The 18,104-nt window shown below is 44.7% G+C and overlaps 1 protein-coding gene across 26 annotated transcripts in view; it reads right to left on the bottom strand.

Moving 5' to 3' along the window:
* The window catches only part of Wdr27 (WD repeat domain 27), a 98,210-nt gene that overhangs the window by 28,856 nt on the left and 51,250 nt on the right, over positions 1-18,104 (bottom strand). For 12 of the 26 annotated variants that reach the window (XM_042261927.2, XM_042261930.2, XM_015994882.3 and 9 more), the window contains 5 exons: positions 17,311-17,408; positions 16,501-16,622; positions 6,531-6,628; positions 5,152-5,254; positions 1,955-2,053 (listed from right to left, as the gene is read on the bottom strand). In XM_042261927.2, coding sequence (XP_042117861.1) covers positions 1,955-2,053; positions 5,152-5,254; positions 6,531-6,628; positions 16,501-16,622; positions 17,311-17,408 — 520 coding nt within the window. Of the gene's footprint in view, positions 1-1,954; positions 2,054-2,231; positions 2,335-2,524; positions 2,776-5,151; positions 5,255-6,530; positions 6,629-13,351; positions 13,565-16,500; positions 16,623-17,310; positions 17,409-18,104 lie in introns of those variants that run through there. The other 14 variants (XM_076552952.1, XM_076552953.1, XM_076552951.1 and 11 more) reach the window with 4 other exon arrangements.

Consider the following 18,104-nt stretch of genomic DNA (forward strand, 5'->3'; position numbering starts at 1 on the left):
GTGCAACACTCAACACTTAGCGGAGAAGCTGCTGCTTCTTGCAATCGGTGGTCATGAACAGAAACCCACAACTGGACAATGTGAAGTAGTGAGACTCTGGAGCATGCAGCACTATGTGGGATCTATATAGAAGGGGAGGTACAAAGAGTTGAACAGGCAGAGGTGGTGGGTGACTTCAAGGACGCAGCATCTTCCGGACACAACAGGGATGATACGAGTACAAACTCAGAGATGGCGACAGCATGCGTGGGACCCACATAATCTCACATCAGCCAAAGTCCCGCACAGAGCAGAAATGGGCACAAAGTCCCAGGCCTAACCGAGAAGCTATCTGCAATTGATAACTGCTGGGAAAGGGAAAATCCATTCTCTCCAGTGGTGTGCCAGTGGGCATATTAACCACACTTCAGGGCAGGCTCAGGAGTAGTTAGCTGGTCAACACAGAACAGACTCCATGTCTGTCTGCCTGTTTGATATGTGTGTGTGTGTGTGTGTGTGTGTGTGTGTGTGTGTGTGTGTGTGTGTGTGTGTGTGTGTGCTTATTTTGTTTTTGGTAAGTTTTTGGTTTGGATATGTTTGTTTTGGTTTTGGAGGTGTTTTCCTTAGAGAGAGAAAGTACATGATGCTAGGAGGGTAGGGAGGTTTGGAGGAGCTGGGAAGAGTTGGCACAGGAGAAAGAAAATGATCAAAATATAGTGTATGAAAAAGGCAAAAAGGGGGGAGATTGCCCTAACACTAACAGAAGTCAGTATGGCTGCATTACGAGTGCATACCGTGGCAAAAAAGAACATACTTCTTAATAACAAAGCCTCAACTCATTAAGAGGACATAGCAACTCTAAATCAAATAGAGTAGTGTAGCTTCTAAACCCAAGAAACCAGCAGAATCACAAGAAAAAGGGAAAAGAGGGACCTAGACCTACGCACACATCAACAAGTGACAACTGGCCAAGGGAGTGTGGCAGCAGACAGCAAAGGACTTGCCCAACCCAAACCCCAACTCCAGTTCACAAAATCAGTCAGGGCCCAGGAAAGAACCGGCTGCAACCAGGTCGTGGCACCAATGGGTTAGTGTCACAGAGTTCTGGTAACCACATGGTAAGCTTCACTGAGTTGTATCATGTGACATGTGTCTAGAGTCAACGCCAACCATGTGCTAGGCACCGCAGCTGGCCCTGGACCGCAGCAAATCAGTGTCAGTGACGAGCAGGTTAACAAAATGCTGTTACACCCAGGCAAGGCTGAAACACATGATCACACAGTCACATGATTCCTTCTCGGAATCAAAGCTTTGCTCATGAAAAGACAGGACTAAACTGAACTTCCTGAGGACTCAGATTTAGCAGATACTGAATACTTTGAAGTCTCCTACATTTTCCATAGCATCCGTTCTTCTACACAGCTCGTTTGCCGCTCTTACTTCCCTCTGACCTTTTCCCATTACGGCAGTGTCTTTACGCTCTACGGCACTCTTCCTCCATCCAAATTCTTTTCAAACCTGTCTGCTTGCATTCTGAGTCTTGTCTACGGTGTCTGCATTTGGCTTACACAGAACTGTATCTGTCTAAGGGTACATGTGGCTCTCTATATTGTAGTAAGAGCAAATATACTGAATGATAAATAATTTTAAAATTCTAGATTTCTCTTTCTCTCAATAAGTTTACTACCTAATTTCCTCTCCTGATACTCAAAACCACCATATAATCTTTTCCTTAATTTAAATTTCTTTTTTTTTTTTTTGAGACAGGGTCTCATATAGCCTAGGCTGACCTTGAAATGGATATGTAGCTCAGGATGGTCCTCTTGCATCCATCTCTGGGATTACAGGTACTGGGCCTAGCTGTATGCACTCTTAAATACCATAAGACTTCAACAAAATAAAATCTGACCACCTTCTAAATGTGATGTAAGACGGTATGAACAGGGGAGGCCCTGCTCACACTGGGAAGCTCTACCTGCGGAGCTGCTGGGTTGAAGGCCACTTCAGTAACCGTATCTGTATGCCCTGCAAGACGATACAGGAAGCTGCTCGAGCCCATTTCATACACGTACGCCTAGGAGACAAGACAAGCAGGTGTTCCAGGCTGGCAGGACTGGTGACCATCTCCAAACTCTGGCTCAAGTGTGGTCTGTGGCTGACCCAGGACACGGTGACAGCTGACAAGCCAACACAATGCCAGCCAAGCCACAGAACTGGGCCACAAAGTACATCTTACCCCGAAGGGCACTCACCTCCATGACTCCCGCTCAGCAGTCTGAAGCAAGGATTCATGTCTGATGACTGATACGTTGGAAGGTACACGGCCTGTGCTTACCAACTCTACTTTAAAGTCCCCTGTTAAAGGAGAAGATGTCACATTGCCCCTTCCATGAGCCTGAGAAAACTGGGTACATTCAACTCAGGATATGAATAATTTGTGGTTTTCTGCCATTGACTGGAAAGTATCTCTACCAGAATTATTGCATTTCCTACATTATTAGTCACTTCTCTGCTGGTGTGATAAAATACCATAACCAAAAGCAACTTAAGGGGAGAAAGTTTATTTCAGCTTAGGGTTACAGTCCATAATGGAAGGCTCTTTAGAAAATCCTGCTTCACAAATGAGTCTGTTAGATACACTAAGCCTGTAGGCTGAAGAAGATGCCCCCAACATTGCAGAGAAACCTCAGGTGACCGTCCAGGCAGCCAGCTGTTTCTACCACTTCTCACATTTTTTGGAAGTCGCTTGTTTGCACTTCCTGTTTTCTTAGTAAATATTACTTCCTTCTTGGGTCTCTGAGGGAGTTAAAGATTAGATAGGTATAGTTTTCCTTGTTAACAAATTCAGAAAAGAAACTCGCTAAAGAGGCATAAAGTGTATAAGTTTGAAAGACATCAAAAGATAGTTTGATTATGCAAATTAGGATGGAAGGTAAATTAGATCAAATCCTTTGGATTCACAAAGATAGGATAGATAATGGAATATTTTCTCTGAATTTGTCAAATTCAAATAGACCAGACATTGTTGATGTATTTATTGCTTGTATATATTGTATATAGTTATCATACTTATTGTATATAGTTTTTCTTATATTAGTTATTTTTATTTTTTATTTTAGGCAAAAAAGGGAAGTATGGTGATATACTATGTCCCCCAATATATTGTGCACCCTAATAAAGCTTATCCGAGGATCAGAGGAAAAAGCCAGCCACTATATTAAACATAGAAGTCAGGCAATGGTAGCACATGCCTTTAATCCTAGCATTTGGAAGGCAGAGATCCATCTGGATCTCTATGAGTTCAAGGCCACACTGGGAACAAAGCCAGGTGCAGTAGCACATGCCTTTAATCCAGCACTAACCATAGAGGTCTGGAGGTCTGTACAGACAAACAGGAAGTGATGTAGCTAGGCAGAGAGAGGAAATGAGATGCAGGGACAGAAACACATATAGGCATGGGTATACAGGAAGTAGGTCTCTTTGGAAGCTGAGGAGTTAGTGAGGTGAGGTTGGCTGTGGCTTGTCTTATTCCTCTGATCTCTTGGTTTTCACCCCAATATCTGGCTCTGGGTTCTTTATTAATAAAACTGTTTAGCAATTCATCTTACAGACCCCCAAAGGGCTCATGACCCACAGGTCTAAAAAAGTAGACAATGGCTATCGCTTTCATTCCGGTTTGACAAAGGAACAACCAAAGCACTGTACCTCCTCTTTTGGTGGCAGTGCAGCAGTACGATACTTTAAATGCCAAACATCCATTTTTGTAAAAAGTCAAAGCACTGTGATATATAATACCACATATGAAGCCAACCAGTGAACTTCTCAGAACACACTTTTCTTTGCTTATGTTACCTGAATGCAAAGTGTCAGTTACAAAGAGCGTGCAAGAAATAATGGTAGACAAAATCAGAAGTGTGGTCAATGATGTATAAGTCTTCAAAGCTTCGTATTAAACCTTGCAATTGTTTCTGAAAATAAAGTTCCACAGTATTCCAGAAAAGCCAGCAGTTGTTCCAATGAATAAAGTGTCATGCATATTAAAAGTCTTGTCTTTTTGAAGCTATTCAACTTTCTCCTAGGATTTTGTTGTCCATCGGTCTTCTTAATTTTGTACCTCCTGGAGAAGGAATTGCTGAATGTGCATGCATCTTGCCATCTTGATGCCCTGCTTGTTACTCATGGGGTCTTGTCTTCTCCCATGGAAGCCTGAGCTCCTTTCAGAGATTATTTGTGGGTCTGGGGTGGAACAAGGAGTGCTGGGGCACTTCCCTATCCCCCACCAGCGCCACATAAGCATCCATCACTCAGAGCCAGGCTCTTGCTTGGGCACCACCATGTTTATGTCTCATGTGACTCCCAAAATGGATTTTTATGAGGACACTTTATAGGAGACAAGCATGCAATTCATTAAATGACCTTTCAGATGACAGGGAATTGAGGCACACCGTGGAGGAAGAAGGGGCCAGCACAGTTTATAGCCAAGGAGCACCAAGACCTCTCCAGGGAGCTGGCCTCCTCTGCGGGCTTAGCCTCCAGCTATGTGGTAGTGTTACACAGCCCTGGGACACTTGAAGACCTCTGTGCTCCACATCTGCGGGGTGCGGATCTGGCATGGAGGAAACAAGTCAAGGGAGGGTGGCAACTGCTTGGAGGAAGCATGCAGTTCTCCAAGCAACCGCAGGGTGGCGACTGCACTGAGAGAAGCATGCAGTTCTCCAAGCAACCGCAGGGTGGCGACTGCACTGAGAGAAGCATGCAGTTCTCTAAGAAACCGCAGGGTGGCGACTGCACTGGGAGAAGCATGCAGTTCTCTAAGAAACCCCATGGAGATAAGGGACACCTAATTACACATGAGCTGCACGATCCCGACTAATGTCATCAGCTTGTCGCTCCTGCACCACACATCACAGTCGTTAGTGGAGTTTGTACCTAGTGTCCCTGATAACTAATAGATGAAGAAATGAGTGACAAAAGATAAGTGTGTGTTGTGATTAAGTAAACATGAGCTTCTCGTGGTCACAGCTTACTGTTGTGGAGTTCGCATGCTGGGTAAGTCTCTTAAAACACTGTCAGGCTTGAAACGGATTTTCACCCCAGTGTTCAATGGCGCTGACGGTCTGTTTGATAACACCACCTAAGAACCCTGCCCTTAGAGAGAGCACACATACATACATGTCTGTCCTCTGCACCACAGCCCATGAGTCTTCCACAAGGGCTAAAAGCAACTCCGCAAGGGTAACAGCGGCTGGGATGCCCTTCGAAGCGGCGCACACACCTGCAAGGATAGAAAGAAACGCTGGGCAGAAAATGGCTGTTACATCCTGAGACAAATTAGAAGACATCACCATGTTTTCTCCACAAAATGAACAAGTTAATACCTTAAAAAAAAACACTTTCTTTGATGTCTGTGTGTGGTGTTGAGAATTAAACCCATGGCTTTTTTGACATGCTAGTCAAACACTTTACCACTGAACTACATCCTTGAAAAAAACTTCATCTTGAGAATTATTAAATGGTAGGTAATTAAGTAGACCTTTAAAATAATTTAAACTCTTTTCAAAATCATAAATTCCCAAAGATAACAAAACTAAGAGCAGATGGACCTTTATATATGAAAAATATTAAATAAGCAATTTCTACTGATAATTATAAATTTTTCAATCAAATCTTCTAATATCATAAATTATGAAAAGAAACAACTCATGGCTTGTGGGGAGGTGTAGCAATCTAGTAAGAGGGTTGAGTTTCACAACCCCTTATCAAGTGCTATATAAAACTTGTCAATGATTTATGCAATTTATTAAGAGGAAACCTTCAATACCTTTGAGAAACAGCCAGGGTCTCCCTTAGAAAGGCATCGACAAGCATGGCCAACACCTAGTGGGTGCCCTGGGGCATGTCAAGACTGAGCAGAGTCCCTGAATAGTAGGCAAGATCTCACTTACACCATGTTGTAGGGTGAGGCTTTTCTATTTCTTCTACTGACAAAGAACAAATCAAGCACACTGCTAGTGGTTTCCTTGTGAACATCTCTGTACTACAAACATGTTAACACTTCTCAATTTTATGACATTATATATGCACTGTACAGTGATGGCTTGTAGTATTGTGATTATCAGAAGATAAAGGTTAGTGCTTAAATAGAAACGCCTTCACAAGAGGGAGATCGAGCAGCCTAACGTAAAGTTCCATCAGTGCTACTCCAAGGGAGCAGTGTGAGCTCAGTGCTAGTGTCCAGTGTGAGCAAGACAGGTGTGACAGGAAAAGAAAAAAAAACATAGCTGAGGTAGCTGTGCTATAGTGTGCACGCCATTTCTCACATCTCTGACTCTCAGGAGCCATGTGTGATTAGCCCTCGGAGAACAGAGTAGCACCTATGTGTGGTTTTACCATCTCCAAGTGACTGCATTGATTCTGTGTACAAGTCAGTCTTCTCCAGAGCATACCTAGACTAGTCATAGCCTTGTGTTATTTGCAGCCAGGATCAGGCTGTATTCCCAGCTCAGCTCCAGTTCCCCTTGGGGCAGTGCTTTGATGCAGGCTGGCCTTACCTCAGAGTCCTCAGGTCCCACAGTCGAACCCCATCACCAACAGCTGTGGTCAGGAAAAGATTGTACGCCAGAGACTGCTGGGTCGTAAATGATGATCCCTGTCATCAGATATGGAAAATAAAAAATCAACAACAGCTCTTAGAAACATTTTACTTATTTAATAGTGAATGTATAGACAGACCTCTGACAATCTGCAGGAGTTGGTTCTCTCTTTTCACCATGTGGGGCCTGGGGATCAAACTCACATCACCCTCAGGCTTAACCTCAAGTGCCTCTACCTGCTTAGCCATCTAACAGACCCCAAGATGAACTTGTAAAGGCTAATAACACCTAATAATACTGGAACCTAAAGCCAGAAGTCAACATAATCTCTCTTAAATTTATAGCTTTCGAGTGGGATGCTAAACCTCCATGCAGCCATGAACAGCGCAGCGACCTATGTAGATAACAGACTGCAACAGGGCCTCTGAATACTGCGGCCTGGTGATGTCGGGGCATCTCAGCCTATGTAAGGGCACTCTGTGACTGACCATGCAATTCTCAGAACACAACCTCAGGTTGAGCAACATCAGTTAGCATGATAACTAGCCAAATACACTATAATCTTAATAATTAATGTCTGTTTACTCCACATTCAATGCCATTGAGAGCCACAGAACTAGAAAACAGCAATAGATAAAAAAAGACTAAGATGATTACACACCAGCATTTCTTTTTCAGTATTGATCATACTCTTTATTCAACACATTATCTGGAATAAAACACACTCCCTAATGAGCACTTAAGAGTTATTTGCCAGTTATGGAACTCTAAGATACACTGAATGGGTGCCTTGGTGATGAAACACATGAGATCCTATGTACCTCAGGACCCCACATGTCACTGGAAGTAAGGGCTCTGCAAGTCTAGGCCTTGACATCTTGATGACTCTGATGATCCCCAGAAGAAAAATGGCTGTGTAAAACAACTGGACACCATCAGAGGAGCTATTTGGCTCAAAATATTCCTTAAATGCACTATAATTCATAAGAATTCCATTCTCTTGCTATGTCAAGATTACTTGAAATATTACGACAAACTCGATATAAGATGGACCTAGAAGTCATTTTTCATTTACAAGCAGGAAATAAAGGATCACATTAAGTTCAGAGATAACAAGCCACACTCTAAGGATTAACTGTGCCAGACAGCATGCTACACACTTACTTCTTTAGCTCTTCATCCTTTTAGCAAACAAACTATTCAGTCCCCATTTATAGTCAGGAAATCTGATACATGGTGATCTGTTCTCTGCCTCAGAGCCGTGAAGCTCAAGTTAGGTCAACCCTGAGTTATCGGTAAGAAAAGTCTCAACTGGAGAATCGCCCAGAACAGAGACAGCAGACTATGGGTGGTACACAGGTTGGCAAAACCTGACAACAGACTGTTGCTGATGCACAGGCAAAGCCAGTGCTGGCCCAGGCAGGCAGTAGACTCCTGATTCAGTGTGTCATTAGACAATAGATAAGACCTAGAGACAACGCTCCCTCCCGAGCACATTGAGACAGCAGCCGGCTCTCTAAAATAGCATTGTGTCTGCATCAGCATCAAAGTGGTTCTGAGATTTGGTGACTCTGCTCCAGTATACAGGGCAGGTCTGCAAGCCAGTGAAGGTGTGAGGAAGCAGGCCTGGCTTGTTCCCTTCCAGGGTGATGATTCAAGGCATTTCTTTCTCTTAGGAGTCTTCCCATCAAATCTGAGGCTTGAAGTGTTACTGCATGGCCTCCATGCGGCGTCTGCAGTGTGCTCAGGTGCCTACGCATGTGACCTTGTGGACTGACAATCCTTTGAGAGCCAATGTGCTGTGCTCTTAGATGGGAGGTGTTACGTTAGGAAAATGGTGCTGCTTTTTGTTTTTTGTTTTAAATGGGGAAGTACCTAGTTTAACTTCCCGAAAATAAGCATAGGAGGGGGATGGGATGGGATGTGAGGCCGAGCATGAGGTCACAGAGGCCTGCACCATGTCTGGTGGCTTGTTTTCTGAAGAAGCCTCTTACATTTTTGTACACTGACACAGAACACATCAGAGCAGTCAGGCTCACCACAACCATGTGGGTGCTGTGGTCTGTGCTGTCCTTCCAGTTCAGGCACAGAAGCACTGAGGTCATACTTGACCCAAACATCACAGTTCAGTAAGAATGAAGTAGGCCACTTCTCACCCTGTGAGGCTTAGGACCCAATGTGGCCACTCCGGTCAGTGCCAGCGAGGCTTTGAGTGTTCCTATGCACCACCTTGAGCAGAGCTGTGAGAATGGCATCCAGTGGTTAAGCTGGACAGGACAGGCAGGGTTTACTTCACTGTTCTTCTGTATTAACAAGAATGCCTCTGAACCGGGTTGATGGCCAGACTTTCCTATTGCTTTGTATCATTAAATGGTTAAACGTTAAAAAGTTATTAAATATTAAATCATTAAATTATTTATTTTTAGATTGAAAATAATCATACCAGATCGTTCTTCTTTATTTAAAAAACTAAACAGGTGTTCTAGTTTCCTTAATGTTGCTATGGATAAAACACTGACAATAGCAACTTAGGAGAAGGAAAGATTTATTTGGCTTACATTTCCAGATCACAGTCCATTGCTGAAAGAAGTCAGGGGAGGGACTCATGTGTGAGCCTGAAGGCAGGCCTGCTTGTTGTTATTACACACAGCCTTACCTTTGACCAGAGGACTCACTCACTCAGCCAAGAAAATCAGTAGAAACCATGGCAGAACATTTCTGGATGGACTGCAGGCCATCTCATGCTTAGCCAGCTTGCTTACACAGTCCAGGACCACACGCCTGGTGAAGGGTACTACCCACAGCGAGCTGGGCCCTCCCATACCCATCAACAATCAAGACAACCCTCCACAGACATGTCACTGCATCGGGAGTCTATGCCTGCCTGGGCCAGCACCGGCTTGGCCCGCAGAGCACAGGAGTTGCTGACAGTTTCCCCTAACCCGAGCACCACCCATAGTCTGCTGTCCCTATCTCAGCCCCGTCACAAGAACCATGGCAGACCTGTGAGCAGGGCCACGGGGGAGGGGCTACATAAAGTGCTTGGCTGCTAAAGGAAGGGTAAGCACCAGGCAGCCAGGTACACCCAGACTGAGTGTGGCCTGGGGGACTTGAGGAAGGGCCGACTTAGTTCCTGCTGGACTCTCTTAGCTTGGAGGAAGCAGGCTTGGGGGTCGTGGTGGGGAGGATGGGCCTGTGGCACTACCAAGGGAAGAGAGCCAGGCCAGTTGGCACAGCAGGAGATCAAAATGATCCTAATTCTGTGTGGGAAATGAAACACTGGGTTCCACTGTTGGTGGAGGAATGAGCTGCTTCTGCCAGGGTGAAAAGCACTAGTCATTGTGGGCAGAGGGAAGTCAGAAGCAGGACTGCTCATATCACAGCACAGCATGAAAGCAGTCAGCAGGAGCACGGGCATCACGGCGTGTGTGAGCACCCCTGCACCTCTGTTCCTTCCTGACACAGAGAGCAGAGAGCAGAGAGCAAGCAGTGGCCAGGAGACAACCATGTGCAGTAGGTGCAGCCCCGAGCAAGGCCCAGTAATCCCACACTGTCCTACTCGGCAATGACAACTCTGTTCTGCGCAAAGGGACAGCTCGCTGTGCAGTGAGTCCAGACTCCACCCCAGAGAGAGAGATGCACAGTTCAGTCGCTGTGCAAACAGGTAGTCCAGACTCCACCCCAGAGAGAGAGATGCACAGTTCAGTCGCTGTGCAAACAGCGAGTCCAGACTCCACCCCAGAGAGAGAGAGATGCGCAGTTCAGTCGCTGTGCTCTCCCCTTCGTTAGCGCCTCCAACGTCCTTGCCACTGGCATCTAATGCCTGCACTGGGCTCCGACAGATGGTCCTGAAATCCACAACGGGTGCAAACCGCGTGTTCACACAATGCCTGGGTGTATACCTTGCTCATACTCCAACTCTGCAATGGCTACAGCTATTCCCGGAGTAAATCTCAAGGTCTTGATCAGGACCCACCAACCCAGGGGATGTTTCTGTCCCAGTCAGTATCTACTATCCATCCCTCCATTTGCTTTGTCACAGTATCACAGAGCATGACAACTGTCTCAGTCGGGGTTTCTATTGCTGTGAAGAGACACCATGACCACAGTACAAAGCTGTAAGATTTCCCGTGTCCCGCCTGGCCTGTGGTCAGGACAAATCTCTCTCACCTGCAGTCCTTCAGTGCTTATAAAATCATCGTTCAGAGGTTTAATATTAATTACAAACTGCATGGCCTATGGCAGGCTTCTTACTAGCTAGCTCTTTCACCTTAAATTAATCCATTTCTATTTTTCTATGTAAGGAAAAACATTTAATTGGGGTGACTTACATTTTCAGATGTTTAGTCCATTATCATCATGGCAGGACATGATGGTGTGCAGGCAGATATGGTGCTGGAGAAGGAGCAAAGAGTCCTACATCTTGACCTACATGCAACAGGAGGTGGCCTGAGTGTTACACTGAGTGTTGACTTGACACTTGAGCAAAGGAGACCTCAAAGCCCACCCCCACAGGGACACACTTCCTCTAACAAAGCCATACCTACTCCACATGGCCACACCTAACAGTGCCACTCCCTGTGAACTTATGGTGGCCAATTACATTCAAACTACTACATTCCACTCCCTGACCTCTACAAGCCTGTAACAATATCATAATGCAAAATGCATTTAGTCCAACTTCAAAAGTCCCCATAGTCTATCACAGTCTCAACAATGTTTTGAAGCCAAAAGTTCAAAGTCTCTTCTGAGATTCATGCAATCTCTTAACTGTAATCCCCTACAAAATCAAAATAAAAAAGCAGATCACATACTTCCAACATATAATGGCCCGAGCTACACATTACCATTCCAAAACATAAGGAAAGGAGCATAGTGAGGAAATGCTGGACCAAAGCAAGACTGAAAACCAGCTGGGCAAACTTCAAACTCTGCATCTCCATGTCTGATGTCAAAGAGCTCTTCAGATCTCCAACTCTGTCCAGCTTTGTTGACTGCAGCACACTTCTTTCCCTTGGGCTGGTTCCACTCCCTATTAGCTGCTTTCCTCAGCAAGTATCCCACAACTCTAGCATCTCTAACATCTTGGGTTCTCCAAGGCATTCCAGGCTTCAATTTCACAGCTTCCAGCATTGGCCTCTCCAGGCCTCCATTCAGGGACAATCCTGACACATGCCAGGCCTTAGCAGCTTTCCTTAGAAATGAAGGCAAATTCCATAGCCCCTTACTTCTATCCTTAACTCCAGAAGCACATGGCCAAAGCTGCCAAGTTCTGCTGCTTACTGGGGCTAGAACACAGCCCCCTCCTTCAATTACATCTTCACCAAATTTCTGCTTTTGATGGTTTCCTTCACTGCCTAAGCTTAGCTGTCCTGAAACTGGATCCGTAGACAAGGCTGGCCTCAAACTCAGAGATCTTCCAGCCTCTGCTTTCCCAGGACTGAGATTAAAGGTGTGTCCTACCACACCAGGCTCTAAGCTTTTCTTTCATTCCTTTTCACAAGTTGGAAATTTAGCTGGGTAATATCTTGCCCTGAGGTCACCACCCCCTTTATTCCATTTCTTAATCTGTTCACCTCCTTGAACATAGGACTTAGCTCCCTTCTACTTCCTGGTTCTCCTCTTCAAAATGTATATATTATATTTTTCCTTGTTCAGCTTGCTCCTTTTTGTTATAACTCTTTATAAGTATGAGCACTAGTAACCACATGACAGAGCCTATGCTAGACTGTTTTGAGATTTCCTCTGCCAATGGAATTAGAAATAATCCAAACCTCTTCACTTTAGTCTCAGGCAGATACTGTGGGATGTCTTTCTGTGTGCTGTAAATATGTGTTGCTCTGATTAGTTGATAAATAAGCTGCATTGGCCTATGGCAAGGCAGCTTAGAAGCAGGCAGGAAATCCAAGCAGATATATGGACAGAAGAAGGGAGAGGTTAAGAGAGATGCTAGCTGTCACCAAAGGAGCAGCAAGATGCCAGCAGACTGGTAATGCCATAGCCAAGTAGCAACTTATAGATTAATAGAAATGGGTTAAGTTATAAGAGCTAGCTAGCAAGAAGCCTGCTATAAGCCATACAGTTGATAATTAATATTAAGTCTCTAAATGATTATTTTATAAGTGGCTGAGAGACCACAGGGCTGGGCAGGACATGAAAAAAACCTATGGCTACAGGCAGATTCTTTGGTCAAGGGCCAAAAGCAGCCACATTTTCACCAAAATATCACAATGATCTCTGGGCCACATATTAATATTCTTTCCCTCTGAAACCTCTTGAGCCAGGCCCTCAGAGTTCATCAAATCACACTTAGTACCACTGTCTTCCATTCTCCTACTAGTCTGGCCCATTAAGCAGCACACTTAGAGCATTCAACTGATTTTCTAGTCCACAGTCTCATGGTCCATATTCCTTCAAACAAAAGCATGGTCAGGCCCATGACAGCAATACCTCAGTCCCTGGTACCAACTTCTGTCTTAGTTAGGGTTTCTATTGCTGTGAAGAGACACCATGACCATGGTTAACTCTTATGAAGGAAAAACATTTAATTGAGGGTAGCTTACATTTTCAGATGGTTAGTCCATTATTGCCATGGCAGGACATGGTGGCGTGCAGGCAGACATGGAGCTAGAGAAGGAGCTGAGAGTCCCACATCTTGACCCACAGGCTACAGGAAGTGGTCTGAGTGTCACACTGAGTGAAGCCTGAGCAAAGGAGACCTCAAAGCCCACTCCCACATTAACACAGTTCCCACAAGGCCACACCTCCTAATAGCACCATTCCCTGTGAGCTTAGGGGGGCCGATTACATTCAAACTACCACAGCAACCAATCTCCACTTCCTGCTCTCTGTTCCTATGAACATGCTCCTGGTACCACCCTACTCTCTCTACCCTTTGTCCACATGTACAATCAGATGGAGATTGAGTCTGTGGTTACACATTCTTCTGGTGGGAGTAGGACTTCCTCAGGCACAAGGACCTTGCTTTGTACCTATGTATACAGGGAGAATAGCAATCAGAGTACCTACTTAGAGATATTTTAAGTTAACAAGCAATGTACAAACATGCACATATTCACAAACATGCATGAATACATTTTTACACTCATACACACCAATGTTAAGGTGGAGGAGATGATATAAACACTCACAAATTTAACCAAGATACTAGGAATGGGTACTGAATTAAGAGTTCATCACAGAGACATGTAACTGCCTTCCCACCCCACGGCTATTTGATGCAATGTTTAAAAAGAGAGAAAAGACCACTTTAAACACAATATTACAATGAAATCTAATCTCACAGAAGAGATGAACTATTGAAAATGTTTATGTGAAGTCAGCTAGCACTTATTTTTGTCTCAACTAAGAACTAGAAGCTTTTAAAGAAAAGAGATCCATTTTAAGAATGTTTTGTATTCATTCCCTTTTCATACATGTACACACATCCAACCCAAATCCTCTCTCCTACTTCCTCCAGATCTCTCTCAACACTTTCCCCTCTACCTTCATGTCTACTACTTTTTCACATCCCGCTAAGTCTAAATAATGCTGCCTGTGTACATTGTTATGGGGCCATTCTTTGGAGCATGGGCAACCTATCAGCAGCCATAACTCCACATAAAAATTATCTTCCCTCTTCAGGCATCTATTGACTGCCAGTAGCCGCCCTGGGTAGAGCCTTACATGTGCCTCTCCCATCCATGCTGGAATAGTGTTCAGGTAACCACGGGTGCTATGAGCAGTGACCCTGTCGTGTCTAGAACACAGCATTTCACAGCACAACTTCCCATCCTTCAGCTCTTACATTCTTTCTATTCTCTCTTCCAAAATGTTCCCTGGGTCTTTGGGCAGGAAGGGAAAGATCTGATGTAGATATCCTACTTAGGGTTAAGCACTCATCCCTCTCTTATTCTCAGCACTTTGACCAACCTTGAATCTGCACTGACTGCAACCCATTGCCAAAAGAAGCCTCTCTGACCAAGGTTCAGACCATTAATCTATGGGTACAAACGTAAATACTTAGGAGGCAGTTCAACAATGTGTCCATTTAAGAAAATAACCTCAGTAGTCGCCCCTTCCGCCAGGGCCTCTGACATTCTGAGCCATGGACCTTTGTGACCAGGTTTATAGGGCCAGGCCTGAATCCCAGGAAGCAGGCGGTCACTCCCATAGCAGCCATGTTACTGTTGCACAGGGAGGACATCTTACCAGGGGATGACCATTGTAAGATGCAGGGTCCACTGCTGGAGAGGTGGCCTGCAGAGCACCTTACTACGATTGATAGCCAGCGGGAAATCAGCTTCCAGAACAGTTCCAGCTCGATTTATCAATGTCCTACAGCCACAGTGTATAGCATCTTCAGCAGTGAGTCACCATCTAGCTATGGTGGGAGCCAAAAGCAATGGCAACAGCCTGGGTTATGGGGGGGTCTCTGGGGTCTTTTGACAGTAACTCACGGGGATGTATCCCAACCCCAGCACTGAAAGATTGCAAGTTCCAGGCAAGCCTGAGCTACTTAGTAAGAGACTGCCTCAAAAATAAAATCACATCTTCAGTTTTAAAAAAAAAAAGCAAACAAACCTGCACAGGAGCTGGGGGGATGGGTCAGTGGGTAAAGGCACCTGCCCTGCAAGCTTGACTACCTGAGAGACCCTGCGCCACGTAAGGCGGAAGGCAAGGACTGCCACTCAAAGTTTTCATTCTCTCCACATGTGTGTCATGGTCATGTACACACTCACACACAAACATGTACATGTATATCACACACATACATGGATCTTTTTAAAGTCAGCTTTTTTTGTAAGTCTTAGATGGCTTTTAGGTAATGAGTCACTTTGGGACTGTCCTAGTTGGTTGTTTTATTGTTTTATCAACTTGCCACAAACTAGAGTTGTCTGGGAAGAGGAACCTCAGCTGAAAAATGCCTGCATCAGATGGCCTGCAGGCAAGTCCGTGGGGCATTTTCTTGATTAATGATTAGTGTGGGAAGGCCCAGCCACAGTGGGTGGTGCTACCCCTAGACAGGATTGTCTATGTTGTATAAGGAAGTGGGCTGAGCAAGGGAAAGCAGACCAGTAAGCAGCACTGCATCAGTGTCTGCCTCCAGGTTCCTCTCTTGAGCTCCTACCCTGCCTTCCCTCCATGATGTGACTGTAAACTGTAAGCTGAAATAAATGCTTTTCTCTCCAGGCTGCTTTTGATCAAGGTATTTTATAACAGCAATAGAAATCTATCTAAGAGAGGATGGGTCCATTAAACTATTAGCTCTACCTTTCAATACATCTGAGAACATCTCTAAAATCCAGTGTGTCAAAGAGGATAATTGTATCCAGTAGTGCAAGGGGAATCTGGAATTCAGAGACTGTCACAGCCTGCAATGGACGTGACTGCCATTCATTCCCACCATCACATACGCATCCAGACCTACCCCAGCTTAAGTGAGAATGCATTGCTAGTCACAGATACTTACATGGATCTGCAACTAATCAAAGACAGAGAAGAAGTCCCACACAACCTTACTAAGATATCTACAGGGACGAGAGATATGGCCACACACTGCTCTTCTAGAGAACCTGAGTTTGGTCCCAATCACCCATACTGGGCAGCCTATACACCCCTTTAACTCCAGATCCAGGACAATCCAATGTCTCTGGCATCCAAGAACAATGGCACACACACACATACACAATTTAAAAATATAAATAAATAAATAAATAAATAAATAAATAAATAAATAAATAAATAATAAATAAATAAATCTTTAAGATGTCTGTAGCAAAAGAAGAAAGTTTAACATAGTTTGATGATCAGAAGAAGCTAATATTGGATCTGACAGTAGTTATAGATTTGCATCATAATATATTTATAACTGTTAAACACATTTAGCTCAGATCTTTAAACAATATTCTGCTATCTACAAACTTACTTTATTTTGACAAATCTGATGGGCGGGCCGTGAATGGACTTCAGCTATCACGGCAGCACTGTGGCCAACATTGAGGTCAAAAACTTCCACAGTCCGGTCCCGGCCAGCGGTGAGTACGATGTCTGCAGGGGTCAGTCAAGGGGTCTTCTCAGCAGTCTCACCTATGGGCCCACAGATCTGCCCACTTTATTACCCCCCCCCCAAAAAAAGGGGGACCTCACACGACTCAGAAATGCATAATTAGCAAAGAATTTCTGGAGTTCCAGAGAAAATACTCAGGGCAACTCCACCAGCTGGGGCTCCTCGAAAAGGCAGCAGTGAGGGGAGCAGCGCATGGCACAAGACCCAGTGGAGACATCCACCAGCAGCCGGAGGACACAGTGTGAGAAAAGACGAAAGGACAGAGCACAGCCCCCGGGTGGCCGCTCATCAGCACAAGTTGGGGACCCACACCATGTTCTGTCAAATGGCAACTGCTGAGTTTTCCAAGGATGCCCACAGCAGGTGTCACAGTTTACTAAGAACATTCACTAGATGGCTGTGCATCTCTCAGGAAACACAGAAAAGTCCTATGACCTCACCCTGCCATGTCAGAACCCAGACTGTTCTTCCTTAGAGGTGCTTCTTACTATTAAGATAAGGTTACTCTACTTTCAATTACTACAAAAGATCCCACATTCCACAAGGAGAACCATTCCTCGGTCCTTTGTGCCCAGCAGGACACCTGGGACTTCTCAGATGCCCAAAAGGGGCTTTTCCAGAAAGCAGTGCTCAGTGCAAGGCACATCCACAGACTGGAAGGAAGGATACGGGAATAAAAGTCATTCACTGCAGACAGGGTGGTCACTTCTGCCCCACTGGTCAACGGGAGTCTAAAAATAGGCTTATACCTGCTTTTTGGCTTATACCTGGAAGAAAGAAGAGGAAGGTGACCAATGCTTTTACTTCTGACTACAATTAAACATTCTACATTTAAAACATAAAAGTGAAAACAAAGGGTTCTTACTGCTTAGGCATACGTTTTTAAACTAAGGGAATGTGTGAATAAGCCACCTTATTCCTTTGGGAAATTAATTCAATTTTCTATCAGAAATTCTGGGTTGTGTTATTCTCTAGGAATGCCTCATGAAAATAACAGTATATTATCTAGCCCAAAATAACTCATTCCTAACTATGGGAAAGCAAGTTTGTCTCTTAATTCTAAAATAATTATATATTCCCTTATAGGTACTCAACCAGTTACACAATGTTGACCTCTCATCCTAAATATTAGTCCTTATTACTTTCAGAAGGGTAACATGATCTTTGGGTGTTGCTTTAATAAATGCATGATCTTAACCATGGAAATAATTTCCTAAGGGAAAATAACTGGTAGGCCAGCCCGGGAAGTAATCTCAGCCCAGCCCAAGCACAGCTTGGCCAGGACAAGACAAAGAGAATGTCAAAAGAGTCCGACCGGTGGCACAGAAGAGCGAGGCCAGGCCCAGGGCAGATGCTGCACTGTCCAGGATAAGGACACCTGTGTTCTCTAACAGGTGGTGGAGGGCATTGCCTGGAAGAACACTGCATCTGAGGCTGAGAAACTCTGGAACAGGTCTCAGAGC

The sequence above is a fragment of the Peromyscus maniculatus genome, chromosome 16 (assembly GCF_049852395.1).
Source record: "Peromyscus maniculatus bairdii isolate BWxNUB_F1_BW_parent chromosome 16, HU_Pman_BW_mat_3.1, whole genome shotgun sequence".
NCBI lineage: Eukaryota > Metazoa > Chordata > Mammalia > Rodentia > Cricetidae > Peromyscus > Peromyscus maniculatus.